The sequence below is a fragment of the Falco cherrug genome, chromosome 9, assembly GCF_023634085.1.
Source record: "Falco cherrug isolate bFalChe1 chromosome 9, bFalChe1.pri, whole genome shotgun sequence".
In the NCBI taxonomy this organism is placed as follows: Eukaryota; Metazoa; Chordata; class Aves; order Falconiformes; family Falconidae; genus Falco; species Falco cherrug.
The window spans coordinates 8,424,101-8,443,829 of NC_073705.1; the positions used below are offsets into that span (position 1 = coordinate 8,424,101).

General features: G+C 49.4%; 1 protein-coding gene across 5 annotated transcripts; it reads left to right on the top strand.

The window, feature by feature from the left end:
• The first annotated feature begins 168 nt into the window (after positions 1-168).
• CEL (carboxyl ester lipase) lies at positions 169-18,961 on the top strand. Of its 5 annotated transcripts, none has more exons than XM_027809589.2 (15): positions 169-3,720; positions 9,160-9,413; positions 9,908-10,103; positions 10,771-10,875; positions 11,290-12,786; positions 13,292-13,442; positions 13,883-14,005; positions 14,351-14,548; positions 14,642-14,772; positions 15,204-15,311; positions 15,534-15,651; positions 16,563-16,749; positions 17,297-17,500; positions 17,993-18,190; positions 18,700-18,961. In XM_027809589.2, the coding sequence occupies exons 5-15, from the start codon at positions 12,565-12,567 to the stop codon at positions 18,908-18,910; spliced, it is 1,851 nt and encodes a 616-aa protein (XP_027665390.2). In that variant the 5' UTR covers positions 169-3,720; positions 9,160-9,413; positions 9,908-10,103; positions 10,771-10,875; positions 11,290-12,564; the 3' UTR covers positions 18,911-18,961. The 5 variants fall into 5 exon arrangements, with proteins under 5 accessions (XP_027665390.2, XP_027665389.2, XP_005442224.3 ...); XM_027809588.2 differs by having other exon boundaries at positions 9,164-9,413; XM_005442167.4 differs by lacking the exon at positions 9,160-9,413.
• Positions 18,962-19,729: the final 768 nt, after the last annotated feature.

Consider the following 19,729-nt stretch of genomic DNA (forward strand, 5'->3'; position numbering starts at 1 on the left):
AAAGTCATTTCAGCTCATTAAAACTGTTGCCAAAAATGCAAACCATGTTTGTTATTCCCCTTGTCCTCCACAAATCTGCAAGCAGAAATATTTAAAGAGCGTGTCAGCATGTGAACTGCTCAGGAGCAAACACCCTCCAGCCCCAAAACACAGGGGCACACTGGCAGAGACTTCCCTGTCTGTCCTGGAGCCAGCAGGTGTGCCTGACTCATCCAAAGCTCCCCAATTCTGGCCATTCTGGAGGGAAGTGCTAGCACACACCGATTGGCACAGTGGCAAAAGTGCCTGTAAAACCACTCATAAAACCAAATCAGACAGCTGGTTCTTCTGAGCCTGCTAAACAAGAGCTATTGCATCCATGAGATTTCCATTCCTATCTTTGATTTCCGTGGTACAGAGGAGGTATAGCCTTCAATACGCAGCTGGGGTCTTTCTGTCCTAAACCTGTGCTTTTACAGCCTGCTTCTCCCTCCTAACAAAAGCACAGATCACCCCGGTCCTGTCCTACTTCCCCAGGACTCTAGGGCAGGCAGATGCTTTCACCATTACTGCAGTTACTGAGCCCAGAGATTACTGAAGAGCAGTCACACGCTCTCACTGAAGTGTCACCCTTACCCTAATATTTGTGAGGAGCCAGGTGAGCACGTCCCCAGGAGATGCACAGGCTGCTTTAGGTGCGTGGGCAGTGAGTAGAGCAACACACTGGGGTGGCCTTAGGGACCGTGCTGTGGCAGAGCTGTGCCCAGGGAAACGTGTCTGTGGGCACGGCAGCTGAGGGGGGCCAGGCTGACCCACTCCCACAGGCACTGGGAGCCTATCTCCAGAAACACGGGCTGTGGATGGAGGCCAGCTGGCAAAGGCCAGTGAGCCAGTACAGCCGGAGTCAGGAGGTGACCTGAGAAGGGAGGATTAAAGAGGGAATTAATTTGCAGAGTTTTCCATTAAGGCACTACAGTTTCTTCCTCTTGAGTAAGGTGCTGGTTTCAGATCATAGGGTAACACTGCCTGAGCCCTGTCCTTCCCTTAGGACTACAGATACCAGCAGCCCAGTGGAAAAATGAGGCAGAGCCCCACAGCCCCTTGCTGGCTGCAATCGCTGCTCAGGGAGAGCTGTCTCCTGAGGAACAGGATGGAGGGACCCAGCCTGGCTGCGCTGCGGAGCAAACGGCAGCACTCTGCGTGGTTCCCTGGGCTTTCATCTGCAGCCCCTGAAGCTCTGGAAATGCAGGAGAAGGAGTGAGGAAGGAAGCAGATCCGGCATTACCCAAACCTTGCCACACCAGGCTGGGGGAGAGCCTTCCGCTCCCAACATGGTACCAGCCACAGGCTGGCCTGCTGCATGGAGCCAGCAAAGGGATTTCTGGATCCCTGGAACTACTGAATTCACACAACGGGTACCCAAAGATGCTCAGCACCTGTCAGGATCAGGCCTTGGCTGGCACAAACTCCAAACACACCTGGCCTTGCTCTCCAAACATACAAATCCTCCCCAGTTCTGACTGCTCTGAAAACAACCCCTTTCCCACCATCTTCCCTTGCATCAAAAACATTCTGGTCAGTCAATCAAGGAAACTGATAACAAAAAGCAAAATCTCAACTAATCTTTGTGGCTGAAGAAAGAGCTGATTGTTCTTGCCTCTCTCCGAGCCTGCCCTGTATTCTGCACTTCCCCAGTCCTCTTCATGCCTTCTTCCCTTTATTGCTGGGGAAAGAAAATCCTGGTCTCTGGGCTGTTTTGTTTAGCAAATGAGGCACATGCAAAGCAGTAACCCCGGGCATCTGTCAGGTGGAGAGAGAGGTGCCTCTGTGTCTTCCAGACAGCCTTCAGGCACCGAGAGCAGCAGTTCAGAAATACTATGAGCAAGGGTGGATTTAAGTTTGGACACGGGATGCATCTTTCTCTTCCTAATGAGAAGAGAGCCACAGGACACCTGCAGGAAGCAGCGGTGTGTTCCCAGCTAGCGCAGCATTCCACTGGAGCTTATCTTCAGGTTGTATTAACCTCTACAGAGCAGAATCCTAGGGAGGGCCAAACCCTGAAGTTTTCACATTGTGTTGGCAATGGTTAGGGAAGGCCTAACCAGAACTGAGAGGAAGAACAGGGAAAATTTAGGTTCCAGTTCAGTACAGGCTGTATTGAGGAAAACAAAAATAATAAAAAAATGTGCTGAGTCCAGTTGCTTCCACCCTAGACCCCACAAAAAAGCATTTTCAGTGAAAAAAAGATAAGAGCAGAGTCCCTTGTCCTCACAGCAGGTCATTCCCCCAGGGCCATGCAGTCATAGGTGATGGGGACACACCAGCAGGTTAGTTCCAGCCCATCAGCACAGCACACAAGGGGAAACCTGGAGGCATTAGATAAACTCCCAGGAAAAGATTCATAGATGTGTTTCCCTGTGTAGGGCAAACATTCCTGCCTGCCATTAAGGGCCTAACCTGGGAACAGACAGGGAACTTGACCTCCAAAGCTGCTACAGAATTAAAAAAGGACACCACAAACAACTTTTTTATCACTTATTCCGCCCTCAAAGCAGAGATGTTTTTCTACTTTTCCACTGGAACAGCACATCCACACAAAGCAGACAACCCAGAACAGCCACGCCAAAATTATTCAAGGATTGTTAAATCAGTTGGTTGCCTCTGTGCTGGATGAGACCTAAGAAAAAACAGATCCCTGCAGAGTTCCTCACCCACCGTCTTACAACTAACAGTCACCACAGACACACACTGATCTTAAGGCTGCAACCCCGAGCTGAGACTTGAGATCTGCCACGTTTCCTGCATGACCTCAGGCAAGACAATTGCTGGATTTCTGAAGTTGTTCAGCACACTGTGAAGCTCACAGAAAGCTTCACCCCATTTGTGAGAAGAGGATAATAATTCCCCATCTCCCCTTCACTTGTTTATTTCAACGGTAAAATAGCCCAGAATGGGACTGCCCCTCCTTATCTGCTCCATGCAGCACCTCACACAATGGAGCCTTGATCTCGGCTGGGACGCCTAAGTGCTACTGCGATACTAATAACAAGCAATAGAAACTTAATTCACCAAAGCAACCTCATTTCATAACTGACTTCGAAAGAAATCCTCCAAGCATGCACAGCCAGACCCCAACATTAAAACCACGACACTGCCAAATGGGTGGAGAAACAGGGTGAGCAGAAACATGGAGAGGATAAGCCAGACATGAGCAGCATTTCCACTGATGAATAATATTCCAGGCAGAGGAACAGAGCTGGATACGGATGCTACAAACATCCCACTTCACACCCTCATTTTAAAGGTGTTGCTTCAATTAAAGCATTTTTCAATCTGGTCCTGGGGCCGATTTTGACCTGCTGGCCCAAGGGTGATTGTGTTCACCATAGCAGGCAGCAAGGCAGGCAGAGAGCAGAGTCCCCAGGAATGGGGAAATCTGAGGCTGGGGAGGAGCTGAGTGTGCACTGGGCTCAGCTTTGGTCTGATAAGTTTATCAAGCACTGCCGGCTGCTAACTGTCAGCCAGCAAAGTGGGCCTGTTAGGGAGGAGGAACAGCTCCCAGGGCAAGATAGCAGAGCCAGTGCCTTATCAGAGTGCCTGAGCCCAAGAGGGAACTGGAGAGCGAGCACTTTCCAACCACTTCATCTGAACAACAGACAGATTGGCAGGAAAGGCCTGTCAGCCCTTCGCTTCTGCCACCCAGGCATCAACACGGAGCCCCCATCCATGCAAATAACCCTGGTAAGTGCAGCATGAGAGTTGCAAATGTGAACACAGGGGCCTGAGAGGATGCACAGGGTAGGTTTTCTTAGGAACATTGCTCAGCAGGGAGAGTCAGATTTACAGCAAGCAACTCAGATGCTTACTGAGCAAGCTGCTCCTGTTCGGTGCCCAAAGCAGCACTTCTCCCCCCCACTACCTTCCCTAGGTTTGGGAGGGGACTTTAGCACTTCAGAATAACATTAGTCACTAAATTTTGGTGTACAGATAATTGCCTTGTTTTCCCTTTACTGTTTCTGAAAAATATTAAAAAAATCACTGAGAGAATAGAAGAGGAAAAACCTGACCATTCCCTTCTGAGCTGCAAGAGTATGGGCCAGCAAACACCCCTTCAGACCTGCTCCTAGGGCAGCAATAACCAGGTCAATGCAGCTGACAGCAGAGAGACTCTCCTACATTTGGATGAGCTCCCTTGGACCTGTGCAAGCTCTCTGTCCAGAAACCTCAGCCATGACAGGGAGGGTAATAAGAGATTCCCACATGGCACATCCCCTGCTTGGTTTCCCTGCTGAGGATGGGCCATGCAGGACAGAACCACCATCAGACCAGCTGTTTCAACACGCAGGGTTTCTTGGGTCTGTCAGACCACACTGTGAGCAGGTCGCTGCTCATTTAGTGCATCTGGGCAGATGCCATCCTGCATCTCACCCACTTCTGGGTCTTTGGCTGGGTTCAAGCTGGTGCCTTGGGTCCTGTCCGTATGAGAGGATTTTACTGAGAGCTGGCCCCAGTACAAACCCTGACCCTGTGCTGGGAGGATGTGTTCATGTTTGGCTGCAAGTGCTGTCCCAAGCCCTGCAGGTGATATGAGGTGGGAAACCTGCAGCAACAACGTAGGCCAGGATACCTCCAGTGTAAGCTAGTCACTCAGGGGCTCCCTTTCTGGTAACAACCCTAGGAAGCAATTTAGCTCCTCCTAAAGCACATATGTAAAATAGGACAGAAGTCATGCCTTCAACACACCTCCTTCTCTCCCTGAAGAAAAAGGGAGCCTAGTATCTGTAGACATCTAGCGCTACATGCGTCACACCCCTGTGGTTTCTGCACTACTCTCAGGCCAAGTTTCTCACAGCTGTTTCTGCTCCAACCCATAATCTACTGTTCTCCAGGCCATGAGCAAGCTCTAAGCCGTTAAATTCCTCTGTGCATCAAGGGCTCCTAGGCAAGTCCCAAGTACAACAGCTACATTCAGTGCTGGCCAACACAACTCTGAGGTTCATGGCTTCCTCATGAAGAATGAGGAGTTAAAAAAACCCTACCCCATTGATTCTGCCTTCCTCTTGAATAATTTTAAAGCAATGGGACTTAATCTTACATCCCAGGCCCTCCTGTATTAGGAGCTTTGGTGGGATTTTTGGCAGTGGTCAAGCCCACTGGTTTCTTCTCTTTATAAAATAGAAGTTATCTCTTGTCTCAGTTGGGGAAGGGGAAGTCAGAGATGATGGAGCATTCCTGTTCTTGAAAGGGCCCCATCCTGAGAGTGTGGACATGGTGAACCAGTGTGTCAGTCAGACATCCCTGCACTAGCTCCTTATTTAGATCCAGCCTGTAGCAGCTTGACTGCAAATCAGTCAGGCTCAGTGGACACCCAGCTGTGACAGCACCTAGAAAAGAGTCCAGAAACTGCAGTTGCATCTTCTCACATCATACATCATGGATAACCCTAAATATGAGACTCAAAACTCAAAGGAGTGTATTCCTGGCTTTGACATTGTCAGCTGATCTGAGCCAGTCACTATCCCTCCCTATGTCTGAGGTTTTCCCATTTGCAAAGTGAGGATAATAACACAGACTTGCTTTGAGATCAACAGATGAGAGCTAGGTAGAATTGCTGCACGTGCACAGTAACCTCACACTGGGGTGGCACTGTGAAAACACACAAAGCATCAAAGCGAGGTCTCTGCATTGTGATCTGCCAGCCTGCATTCTTCATTTTAAAATGTTTGCCCAAATTTGAGTAGGACAACTAGAAATGGAACTCAGGTCACCTGGACTTCCAGTTTTGTTTGTTAACCAACTCTCCATCTTACCTCCTTGCAGTATATCTAAGCAGGACATCCCAAGTAAAACTCTGTTCTTCAGAAGAGTATCAGGTACCACTGTAAGATTTTATTTCTGAGTTCTTCAAGATACTTACAAAGATATGCACAAAACTAATTTTTAGTGCCTTACATTAAAGGCAGAGCAGAAGGCCTTATGGTTTCAGAGAATGCACACAGGACAGCTGAGGTTTCCTATCTTAACTGGAACTTAAGGAAACAATTAGCTAGAAAGTCAGAGAGCCATGTCTGTGCACCTGCTCTATAGTCCCACAACACTGCATTTAGAAATACTAAATGATACTTGGCATTTGAATAGCGTGTACTACCTAAAGATTTCAAAATGCTCCACAAAGATGGGAACACCTTATCCCTGTTTCACAAGGAAACCAAGAGCCAGGGAGAAAGTAACTCAAGGTCATACAGAGAGCAAGTAAACGACCTAAGAAATGAACCAAGGCGTTTTAGCTCCCAGCTCTTATTTCAGTCATTAGGCAGTGGGCAAAATTAAGCCCTGTTGTTATAGAAACAGCTGCATAAGTTGTACCAGTGGAATTTGGTGCGTTCTCTCAAAAAAAAAAAAAAAAGGTAGATGACCATCTTGGAGCCCCGTCATATCTTTACTCACACTGTTCCTTGCTACTGCAAGTCTAGAAGAAACCACTACATACCATGACCTATTGCAAGACAAATTCCTATTTTCTTAACTATGTGTTCCCACTGAAGAGGGCACAACACACAACAGTCAGCAGGATTTAGCCCCTAGCCTGCAAGTTTTCTCACAGCATCATTATAATTTTGCAGGAGATACAACACAAGCCTTGTGGTTGTCAGGATCAGTAATGTATATTTTTGGGGCACCACTTCCTCAATCCCAAAGTCCACAGCAATCTTAGCTCAGAAGGGAATGTGACTCAGACCTTCAACTGAAGGACTGTCATCTGCAAACCCTGAAGACTAGATGTGGCCATGGTTTTATCACTGACCACCAGCTGCCTCTAGAGCCCTTGCCTCCTCCCCAATGATTCAGCAAATCTTCTTCGTGGATAAAAACAAGCATGCAAGTGAACAAATCACAATGTCAGATTACAAAAATGAGCGGGGAAAAACTGCAGCTCAAAGGAGGGAGATAGAAGCTGGTAAAGTCGACTGGTTCAAGGACTGAAAGGCCTGGGAAGACTTTTTTTTTTTTTGAAGGGGATGTGAAAAAATAGTGTTGTAATTTGGATTCTTTACACTGTGAAACACTACAAATGAAAGAGAACATAATGTGGAAGGAAATGAAGTATATTCTGCCCTCTGCTATCTGGGCATTGCAGAGGGCTGATATGGATTTTTACTGGTATAGATGAGAACAGAATAGTCCATTCCAGCTTACACTGCAGCAAAGTTCCACTAAGCAAACTATTTTCAGCAGGAGTTTCTGCTTTCCATAACAAAGACTTTCAATAGTTTGGAAATCCATTGTCTGGCGCTTTGAACATCACTATTCCTGGAAAAAAACGTTCTGCAAGTAATTTGGTATCTAAGGCACAGCAGAGAGTGGTTAGAAAAATTGTTTTAACTTCTGACAGTTTTGGCCACTGTATCATATTTATATATTACAGCTCTTTTCTGTAAAAATTTTGTTTCCTGCTGTAACAGCTTCTGAGGTAAAACACAGTATCAGCTTAACAGCTCATGATACACAGTCTATAGGATAGAAAGTAAAGAAGAAACTTCAGCCAGACCTTGGCTAGGAGGTGTAATATTTCCCCTAATGGCATTCAGCCCTGACACTCCAGTCAGACCCCAATGCTTCCAAGAATGCCGTGAAAACCCTAATGAAAATAGGAGTGTCTGGAATTTATGGAGAGTTCACATCATGTCTGTGGAACCTGTCAGCCCACTGGGTCCTCTGATAACTGAGGCAGAGATGCAGCCTTCCACTAGATGAACTGCAACACAGAAAGCAAGTATAGAAGGAAGAGGAGCTCAGGAACTGTGTGCACACGCATCGTGGATGGATAAACTGAAGCCAACTTTGGTCTCATATTGCTTTCACACTCTTCCTGTTTTACCTCACTATCCAGCACAGAAATTAATGTTTTTGACACTAAAGTGAACTAAGCAGGACTGACTTACCTTGCTATGGGTTTGTGTATTTTCTGTGAATACTTATGCACTCACCCCACCAACAACTTTGAGCTCACAAAATTTCCTTGCCCCCTTTCTGAGGGCTCCTGGGGGGATCAAGGTTTTGGTGTACATACTTACAGTACCTGCTGCTCTTCCCTAGGAGACACAAAAGAAGCAACCACAGCACAAGCCACAGACCCTTCTCCCCCACTCACACAGGAAGATAATGCTATATAAAACATGTGCAAGCAATGCCAGGGCTGTCTCCTTTTAAAGCATCTCCCTGTACTGCCACCTGCTTTCACAGGTTTGGGGGTTTCCTCCCAAGTCTAACAATAATCAGGTGTGCTCTGAAAGCTCAAGTGTCAGAGCCAACCGAATTACATTTTTGAAGGTAGAAAAGGGGAGACCTTATCACCATGTTGCAGTATTTAAAGCGTGGCTACAAAGAAGATGGAGACTCCCTTTTTACAATGAGTCACATGGAAAAGAGGAGGAGTGATGGGTACAAGTTACTCCTGGGGAGATTCCGATTAGACACAAGACGAACATTTTTCACAATGAGAGCAATCAGCGACTGGAATAGTCTCCCCAGAGAAGTGGTGGATTCCCTGACACTGGATGCTTTTAAGATTCAGCAGGACAGGGTGCTGGGCCATCTTGTCGAGACCCTGAATTTGCCAAGAAGGGTTGAACCAGATGATCCTTGAGATCCCTTCCAACCTGGTGTTCTATGATTCTATGAAAACGTGGTACTACTGCACCCTACAGGCTAAAACCAGCAAATATATATTAAAACAAAAAAACCCCAAAAACCCCCCACAATTCCTAAGCCAGGCTCACACTTCGGGAAGGGAGACTGGCTCAGGGCTGCTGGGTATTTAAAGCTGACGGTTCTGCCCCACCCTGGAGTTCTCACAGAATGAGTGCTCCCACTGCCCACCCTGCTGGGACAAGCAGGAGGAACAGCAGTGGCTGTGACACTAACATGCAAACATACACACACACACAGATGCCCCCAACCCTACCTCAAGGACCTCATGGTGGTGGTGGTGGGAGCAGCGCTCAGCAGTGCTGGAGCTGCCCTGCACACCCCAGCTGCTGTGCGCAGGGTACCCACGGAAAAGGGGGAGCTCAGGGATGGGGGAAGTAGGTTGCTGGGGTGGGAAATGGGATGGAGACTTTCACCTGTTTAAGCTGCTGCCTTGTTCTGTTTTATCCCTCTTGATTTGATACAATGGAGGCAGGCACACTTGAGAAACTGCCTGGACAGCAGAAGCTTTAGCAAAAGTCCACCTCAGGACCTGCCAAGTGAGGGGACCTGGTGATTTGATGAAGATGCCTGCCTCCCCCAGCACACTACAGGCGGCATGGGATGCAGTGAGCCCGGCTTTTTGCCTGCTTCCAGTGGGATGGAGCCGAGGGGAGAGTGTGCAGGAGTCAATGCCAAATGTTCCTGTGATCGCGCTCACTGGACCTGTTCCCTTTTGGCCCCTGGTTGGTTTTGCCAGGAGAACAGTCTGTGAAATCTCCCACAAGAAACATCTTTCATTTTCTCACTGTAGTCCTTCATCGGCACTTAAAAAAAAATAATTATCTTAACTGCATTTCCATCTTGCCTTGCCCATGTACCCTACTGAGCGGCAGTAATGACAGTGGAGCAAATGCAGAGGCATTTCACAGGGGTTAAGAGTCAACTGCCTGAGGGTTTCCTGCCAGAGTGCAGGGGACCTCTGTCATTGTGCAGATGGATGTAGCTTTGCAGGGGGGGGTTAAATTTCAATTTTCTTTCTTCACTGGTGTCATGAGATTCTTTCCTGGTACCACCACTATGTGATAGGGAGGTGGGCCCAAAGTTAAACTCACCCAGCTGAGTCCCTTCTCTTCCAAAACCTGGAGCACAAACTTTGTTTTTGCATGTTCCCGTGAAGGCCCCAAGTCTGTGTGTGCTGGGGGCAGAAAGCAAACCCGATCCTTTCCCTGTTTCTTAGGGAGGGCTACAACAACCCCCAGGTGTCTGGTGAGAACCTGATTGGCCTCAGCAGGGCCCGTCGCCCGCACAACGCAATCTTTGTGAACTTTGATGATGAAGAAATCCCAACTAAACCACTGGATGCTGCTGTACAGACCTGGAAGAAAATGTGTACCAATCCTGTGGATAGAAAGGTGGAGGAAGAACTGAGAAAGGTACGTGCCTTATTCCTGACCTGAGCACTATACTGTGGCATACAGACCTCACCAGAAATTGTTGTGGTTTTAAATACTGCTGGCTTCTCTGAAGGTTCTGGGACGGGGTTTCCAGTTTAACCTTGTTAACAAGTGAGATATGAGCCTGTGTAATTATGCCAGGGACCCACATCCAGGCCTTTGGGTTCCACTCCCGTTCAATATCAGCTGTCCTTTGTGCCCTTAGCAAAAATACACATTTGCTTTTTCTGTTCTCTAATCTATCAGACAAGAAGGGCTGTACTGGCAAATTCTGCCAGGGATACAGGAATATTTGGTGTCCTGAACAGCTGCAGCTCCCCTTGAAATGATGGGTGGGATAAAACTTTGTCAAGGCATGACAATGTCACGTCAGGAAAGTGAGTGAGTGGCATGTATCTGAAATGCTACCCACAGCTCTGAAATTTTATTCCTTAGAGTTGGCCATGTTCTGAAAATGAATTTTGCAATGTGCCTTGTGCAGAGCTCTCCAGCCCTTTTAGAGAGTAGACTGGCTGCTAGATGGACATTGTCTGCTTTTCTGAGGATAACGATGGGCAAATCCGAAGTCTGACCAACATAACAAGTCTCATCAGATGCCACTGAGACCACTGTGTTCAATTCCATGGTTGTTTCTGTATTATTTCAGCTCTTTGAAGTCCGTCCCGTCTGGTCTCGGAATGCAGTAAAAGCCAATATCAGTGTCCACCCGGACAAGCTGAAACTTCTGTTGCCGTATTTGGCCTGTTACATGGTAAGTCTGTACATCTGCCCTTGTGCCTGTCTGAGGCTGCTGAGAGGCAGAGCAAGGGTGCATCAGCTGGGTGTTCCTGGTTCTCTAAATCTTGTGCAGGATGCTAGGTTTCAGGCTTTGGGACAGATGATTCCCATGCCCTGATTTTGCAGAGGGAAAGTGGGGGGAAAGGACCTTCTGAGGTTATCTCATAAGTCAAAGACAGAGCCGGCATCCAGTCGTTAACATCAGGTCGCATCTCCCTCTTTCCAAGTTAAAGGATTTTGTTGATTTTCTCCTCTCCCTACTTTGCTAAAGTCACCATACCCCAAGGATCAGCCTGCCTTACACACACCAGCCCAGCACTTCTGTTACAGAACAAGGGATATTCTGCTCATCTTCAGCTCATTATTGGTTGTTTTTTTTCACGTCTAGGTTATGCCCCTAACGACATGCCCGTGAAAGCAAAGCACAGCACGTATAACTACAGTCTGCCCATCAATGTCAAGAAGCAAGGTACGTTGTACCAGTAGAAGGGCTTTCTTTGGTTAAATAAGCAGTGAAGGTGGCAAAGAGCAGCTGGCATATGAGTCTGCAGAGGAGGAGGATGATGAAGAGGAGGAGGAAGAGGACTTCAGGCCTTCTGATGGGAGTGAAAATGAAATGGAGACAGAGATTCTGGACTATGTGTGAACTCCGTGAGCCGTCTCGCTGCTGTTGGGCAGAATCGTCTCTGCTCTCGTTCCATGACAGCTGTGGGTTCAGCGACCATGCCCAGGATGTGGGAAAGCAGAACTTGTACTAAGACGACCACGGTCTCTCTACACTGACGGCAGTGCCTGCTGATGGCCGTCACTGTGGGTGTTTGCGAGGCATTGCCCACATTTTCACACTTGCTGGCCAACAAGCCCTGCAGCAAACTCGCAAGAGCGAGCCCAGAATCCAGACCAGCAGGCAGCACACCGGAATGGAGGAGGAGCTGCATTCCCAGATCTCTCCATGGGTGAGAAGTGCACTTTGGCTGGGTTGGTGGCCATGTGGACAACAGAAGAGGTGCCTGAGGAGGTGCTGGGGGAGCACTGCAGTGTCACCGGAGTCCCTAAGGCAGGTGCTGCCCTTCTGCTCAGCTAAGGGGAGTGAAAATACTGTGCCATGACTTCAGCATTGACCCTCAGTGGCGATGTTGGAAATAAAGCCATCAGCAAAAGACACTTTTTGGCAGTGAATAATTCTCTTCTGCAGGATGAAGATAACAGAACAGAGTAATTCCCTTCTGCTGTCCTCACTAGCTGGCACACTTCTCAGCTCTGTTTTGACCTCCCCAGCAGTTAGCAAGGACGGAAGGAAGCGGGCAATGGGGCAGAACTTCAGGTCCACAGTGGTTGGCCACTCATTAGTCTGCCATCGCTGGCTGGATTGTCAGCACCCATTAAAGAGACATTAAAGATCTGCTGGCGTTTTCTGAGTCTTGTGCATTCCCTAGTGTTACGCGTGCAAGGTTTCTCAGTAGTTGCCGATGATATGCTCTAATGCTTGGCTTAACGTTGATTTCAGCCTCCTGCACTTATGTGAGGCTTTCCATAACTTCAGGATTTTTTTATGTTCTCTGAAGTTCTGTTAGACTGAGAGATTTCCTTAGGTTTGGCGTCCAGCCCACAAAAGCAACATCTGCAGGGCTCTCACACTGTGACGCCAGTCTTACCTTAAGCCATGGTTTGGCCTCAGCCTACTGAAGGACAGGTGTGTAGAGGCTCCTCTGGTTTATGCAAGAGCCAAGACTGGGTCATGGCATTGACGCACAGCTGCACTCCTAGCTCTATATATATCCCTCCATCTGGGGACTTGGTCTTCAGGTGTGCACTCACCATGGCTCGCTGGGAGATCCTGTGCTTTGCCTTGTGCTCCTACCTCGGGGTAGCATGGGCTGCAACTGTAAGTACAAAAGCATTTCTTACAGCCTTGCAAGGCATTTTGCTGTTCATGCCTGAATGAGCAAGCTGCTGCCACCTCTGGTCTGGAGCCCATGAAAGGGCCTGCAGACTGTGACAGCCGAGACAGGGTGTTTTCCTGCCCTAAACATGGCAAAGGCTCTCAACAACGTTTTTCCAAAAGTTTGTGCACAGTTCTGTGTCAGGTCTGGCCTGGTTTACACCTGAAGGTCCTCACCTTCTGCCATTCACCTTTGGGAGCGCAGGGGAATTGCTGCTGCCTATCTGCTCCGAAGGGCAGCCTGCAGACATCTGCAGGGGCACATCTCCAGCGGCAGCTACCTGGGGCCTTTCCATAAGGTTCCAAAGGGCTGGCTGGGGAAGCTGGGCTGCGAGTGGGTCCATCTGGGGACTGGCCAGGGCAAGGTGTGGGTGCTGGCAACATGGGAAGACAGAAGCATGACAAACTCTGCAATGGATTTTTCTGTTCTCAATGGTGCCATGTGTAGCTGGGTGTGGTGCTCACCGAAGGAGGTTTTGTGGAAGGTGAGAATAAAAAACTGGGGCTCTTTGGGGACTACATCGACATCTTCAGAGGTATCCCCTTCGCTGCCCCTCCAAGGACTCTGGAAGACCCTCAACCTCATCCTGGCTGGGATGGTAAGATCCAGCTTTTGAATGCCTTTGGTTTGGGGTTTTATTTTCACTTCTCTCTCTTTAGTCCATTATCGACAAGCCAGAGATGTTGCTGCCTGCTTTCATCTACTAAGCAGCACCAAGAAAAAGCTTAGTCTCATGGTGGGTATGACAGTCTGTGTCTAAGTGTTCCCAAGCAATTCAATTAATCACATGAAGTAACAAAACCAAAGCAGGGCACCTGCACCTCCCCTCCCCATGCTTTAGCTGTCTGGAGCTAATTCACATGCAAAAGGGTCCCACTTTGCCACTCCCTCAAACTGGTCTCAGGGGCTGGGGAGGCTTTGCTGCCTCTGTGCTGGACTCACAGAGGAGAGGATGGATGAACGGACAGTCAGTTTGCAACCACAGGATGGAGTTGATGCCTCTAACTAGGACCTGCTGTCTTCCCTCTCTCCTCTCAGGAACACTGCAGACAAAAAAATTCAAAAATCGCTGCATGCAGATGACACTTACACAAACTGATGTCCGTGGGAGTGAGGACTGTCTCTATCTGAACATCTGGATTCCTCAAGGGAAAAGACACAGTATGTGCTTGGCTGAGACCTGGAGAGGAGATTCTCAGCTGCCTTTTGTGGACAAATTGCTCTGGAGTACCTCCCAGCAGCTACACTCCCGCAGTGGGCAACTGCAGGAGCACTGACTTTGAGAGGGAAAGGTGGGAAATGTCAGTCAATGTCCCTCAACTGCAGCCTGTTGGGAGTTTCAGCCTCTTCTACAGGGTGTTGACTTTCTTGGCCATAGGCTATTGCAAAGTATCATGTCTGCTCATGCCCAGGTGGAGGGATGCTCAGCAAGTGGGTATGGGGATGGATGGGAAGCATCTTCTAGCTATGCTGTGGCTCACGCTGCTTTTCTTCCTCATCTCCCAGTCTCTACCAACTTGCCAGTCATGGTCTGGATCTACGGCGGTGCCTTCCTTGTAGGAGGGAGTCAGGGAGCCAACTTCCTCAATAACTACCTTTATGATGGCGAGGAGATTGCTGTGCGGGGCAACGTCATTGTGGTAACCATCAACTATCGCCTGGGACCCCTGGGCTTCCTGAGCACTGGAGACGCAAACTTGCCAGGTACCATAGCTGTTCCCTCTTCAGGGGACTGTTACAGGTCCTCATCAGCTTTGCTGTGCCCTTGCTCAATGGAGGGTGCTCTCTGTCATTCAGGGAACTACGGGCTGAAGGATCAGCACATGGCTATTGCCTGGGTGAAGAGGAATATCAAGGCCTTTGGGGGTGACCCAGATAACATCACCATCTTTGGGGAATCAGCTGGTGCCGTCAGTGTCTCCCTGCAGGTGTGTTGTTCTTGTTGGACCCCACCAGAGCCACTTCTCTCTAAATGGGAGAGATGGTCCCCTTGGCGCTCTGCTGCTTTCTCCCATACACACTGCCTGGTTGACATCCTCTTCTGCCCAGGGACCGCAACACTCAGCCTCTTGGCTTTGAGCTGCTCCTTCAGTTTAATCAGTCCCACAGCTTCAGGCAGGTGTCCTCGCTCTTGGGACCTCTGATTAAACAGCATTTACTTGCCATGCCCCCCTACTCTGCTCCTTCTCTCACCATATCACCTTTTAACTTTAACTGCTGAAACTGGTAAACAGCACGAGAGCTGGCAGCTTCCCTGGGCCTGGTGCACAAGATTTGGGGTGATTGGCCAGGTCTGGCGGGCAGTGGTCTCTTCAGGAGTTTGCACCTGAAACCCTCTTGTTTCTATTCTGCACCACAGACATTGACTCCAAAGAACAAGGGCCTGTTCAAGAGGGCCATCAGCCAGAGTGGTGTCGGTCTCTGCAGCTGGGCCATCCAGAGGGACCCACTCGCCTGGGCTAAAAAGGTAACGTGAAAGTCTTGCCTGAGGGAATGGAAAAACCAAAAAAGTGATTCCCTAGAGAAAAGCATAACTAGCAAGGGATTCAGCAGGAGCCATGCTGCCCAACAGCTGTGGAAACATGATGCTTTAAAACCAACCACTCCTCTGCCTCTGTGCAGCTGGTAACAAAGCCTGGCTTTGGAAGGTAACGCTAGGAGGTTTCTCTCTCTCTCTCTCCTCCTGCAGATTGGAGAAAAGGTGGGCTGCCCCACAGACAACACCACTATCTTGGCCAACTGCCTGCGCATTTCTGACCCTAAAGCTGTGACGCTGGCCTACCACCTGGAGCTGATCAACTTGCCCTGTAAGTCCCCTGGCCCTTGCTGTGCTCCATCACCCACCCAGGGCTCACCGTGCCTTTGGTGGGACACTGAGGCCATTGCTAGGAATGCTGAAGCAGTGCCTGTGTCCTTCAGAAAGGGGACAATAATGACAGATGGTGCAGCCACCCTTCCACAGGCAGGTGCACACTGTGCTGAATGAACACTGTCCATCACGCCGTGGCAGTAGAGGCAAAGGAATTATCCAAGGGCCATGCCTTGGCTCCAAAGCAACTGTCTGGGCTTTCTATTCTGTGAAAGCAGCAAGAGCAATTGCAGAACACAGCTTACAAGCAAAAAAATAATTGACCACAATGCTGCTATTTTCATTTGAGTCACTGGGTGGAGTGTAGCACTCTCACACCAGCTAGGGAAAGCTTCTGCTCTTGCTGCCTGTGAGCATTTCTTTCCCAAGAAGACTCTCCTCTGCTTGCTTTCCTCATGCTCCTAGTAAATAGCCCCAACGTTTAGCCTTGCTCAGGACCCAGAGTGGCCAAGCCACTGCTGTGCAGCTGCACTAACCAAAGCTGGCTGTCCTGGCAATGAGTGAGCACAGCCAGATGGGATGGGGAGGGGAAGTTCTGCTCATCCCTACCTTTGGCTGTGCTTTTTAGGAAGGCACTGGGTGGAGGAGAGGAATTTTTGATGTTACCTGCTGGTACTTGGCTGGCACATGTCTTGTTCTTCTCCCCCTCCTACAGGCACGAGTTTTACTGAATGTGAACCTGTGGTCACCCTGCTTCTGGGTGACATTCTGCCCATGCTGAAGTCACCGCCCAAGCTCTCATTCACCTTGGCCTATTCTTTCTATAGTTCTTTGATCACAGGATATGCCAGACCACACATCTGTCTTTTCTCAGCTCCTAATGGACTCCAATTTTTTCTTCTGCCGCAGCTCCCCTGGTTCACACACTCGCCCTCACGCCTGTCATCGATGGAGACTTCCTCCCAGACATGCCAGAGAAGCTCTTTGCCAATGCTGCTGACATTGACTACATCGCTGGGGTCAACAACATGGATGGACATATCTTTGCTGGCATTGATTTACCTGCTATCAACCGCCCGCTAGTGAAAATCACTGCGTAAGTAAAGGATGCTCTTAAAACTCCTAACAGGAAGAATCTTCTCTTTTAAGGTAGCTCCTAAACTCTGAGGACTTTGACCTGAGTGGACAGGGAACTCACTTTCAAAAGAGGGTGTCACTCCAAGCCAGGGTGCCTAGGGCATATGTTGCCAGATCCAGAGCCTTCAAGAAAAAGCACTACCTACTGGGGAAGCCTCCCCATATACCTTTAAGGTGCTCCTGAACACAGCACCAGCCACAGGCTTGGCAGCCCTGATGCTCTCTGTCCAGAGCAGGTACATGCTGGGTGCCCATCCCATCAGACTCCTCCAGGAATGAAAGGAACTGGTGGCCAATTTGGCCCCAAGCTGCTCTGCTGAGAAAGCTGGGAAGCACATGCCCTCCATCTAAGACCTGGAATGAAATCACTGGCTTTTACCCCACCAAACCTTTGCTAACTGCAGGGCTGGATGTAAACATCGATGGGGGCTGGGATCCTTTTCTATGAGCCCTGCCCTACTTGGAGCTGCTGGTCTGTAATTAGTTGATACTACTTGTCTTTTCAGGGACGAGGTCTATAATTTGATCAAAGGACTTACTGTGGACAGGGGCCAGACTGGAGCCAATGCAACATACACTCTCTACACGCAACCGTGGGGTGACAAGCCGGACCAGGAGGTTATGAAGAAGACAGTGGTGGACCTGATTACTGACTACATCTTCCTGGTTCCCACACAGTGGGCACTGAAACTGCACCTGCAGAATGCCCGGTGAGCAGCTCAGCCCTGGCAGGAGCCCAAAGCCTGCCTGGGGGCCAAAATGCTGCTTTCACAGCAAGCCCAAGGGGCTGAGGAGCAGGTTAAGAGGGCTGAACTTGAAGGAGGCAGGCTTTTTGTACTGAGTACATGCTTACACATAGCTCGTACAAACACTACCTCTGTAACACTGCAAGGGAGTCATGCTAGGAATTTGGTTTACATTCCCATTAAAACAAGTTTATGCTTCCTAAAACATTCACACTCCATCCTAGCAATGTTTGATGCCACGAGACCTGGCACTGGGATGATATGAGGGTTAGGGTGAGAATCAGAATATCTATCGAAGAATGTTTTTTCCCTCTGAGACCACCTCTTAGATGCATGTGAGCACCTTCCAAGGCTGAATCTTGGGCTCTGCTGGTATTTGGAGCATGGTTATGAATCTGCACCCACTTCTCTGCTCTCCACTCGCAGCTGCTTAGCAAATCTATTTTATCTCCCCAGGAATTCCAAGACATATAGCTACGTGTTCTCCCAGCCGTCCCGAATGCCTGTCTACCCAAGCTGGGTAGGGGCAGACCACGCTGATGACTTGCAGTATGTGTTTGGGAAACCCTTCGCCACCCCCCTGGGCTACCTGCCCAAGCACAGGACTGTCTCAAAAGCCATGATTGCTTACTGGACCAATTTTGCCAGGACAGGGTGAGTGATTCTGGTTCCACATGGATTTGGGGCTTGCTGCAGCACTTCAGCCTGCTGCTTTTGCCTATTAACTTCTCAGGAACAATTCCCAAAAGCTGGGTGTCCTCTGTCTGTTGTGAGCCTGGCTCTATGTCTCCCAATGGTGGAATTTGCTCTAGGTCTTCCTCATCCAAAGAACACCTGGGGACAGCAGAAACATTTTCTGAACTTGTGAACTCTGCTTAAACTTAACAATGAGGTTTTTTTCTGAATCCTGGTGTTCAGATAGGAATTAAGCCCCCGCATGCAGCCAGGGACAATGCTAGTGGGGACCAAGGGAGGAGACTGCAGGCTGGCAAGTTGCTCCTAGCAGGCAGAATTGCTATTGCTTGGCCCAGTGTCAGGCTCTCTCTTTGCACGCACTTAAAGCCTCACTTGAGCAGACAGGGGCCCTGTCAAATAATTCAAATCTTGCTGCATCCACAAGCTGCTCTGATAAAACCAAAGTTCTATGCCTCCTTTTTCCTCAGTGATCCCAACAAAGGGAATTCAGAGGTGCCTGTTACCTGGCCGCCCTACAGCAACGAGGGCACTTACTACCTGGAAATTAACAACAAGATGAACCAGAGCTCCGTGAAGCAGAATCTGAAATCCCGGTATGTGGACTTCTGGAACTCAGTCTATCGGAAGCTGCCACAGGTTGCCAACATCACCCTGACCGAGGAACTGCTGTGGAATTAAGAAAAAGACACCTTTTAGAGATAGGCCCAGCTCATTAAAGGCTCTGTTGTAACTGAGTGATTTTTGGCTTTTCCATTTCTTTGCTGTGGCAGGATTTTCTCCCTAACATTAAGGTCAGGCAGTAAGTGACATCCAGTCCCTGTGCAACGCGTGTTCCCCTGACCCATAACACAGCACTGTCATAGAATCATTTAGGTTGGAAAAGACTTTGAGATCGTCAAGTCCAGCCATTAACCCAGCACTGCCCAGCCCACCACTAAACCACATCCCTCAGCACCACACCTAAGTGTTTTTTAAACACCTCCAGGGATGGGGATTCCACCACCTCCCTGGGCAACCCGTTCCAATGCCTGACCACCCTTTCGGTGAAGAATTTTTTCCTAATATCTCATCTAAACCTCCCCTGGGGCAACTGGAGGCCATTTCCTCTTGTCCTGTTGCTTGTTACCTAGGGGAAGAGACCGACCTCCCCTGCCCATGGCCTCCTGTCAGGTGGCTGTAGAGAGCAACCAGGGCCCCCCTCAGCCCCCTCCTCGCCAGGTTGAACTCCCCACCGTCCCCCATCACCTTGTGCCCCAGCCCCGCCACCCCTCTCTGGTCACCTCCAGCCCCTCAGCGTCCCTCCTGAGGCCGGGGGCCCAAAGCCGAGCGCGGGATTCACGGTGTGGCCTCACCGGTGCTGGGCACGGGGACCACTGCTACCCTGCTCCCGCTGACCACACCATTTTGGCCACCAGTTTTCAGCAGGTCCCGGCAAAGGTGCTGGTGGCCTGGCTGCGGCTGGGCCTGCTCTGCCTTGCTGCCTGTGGGAGCCCTGGC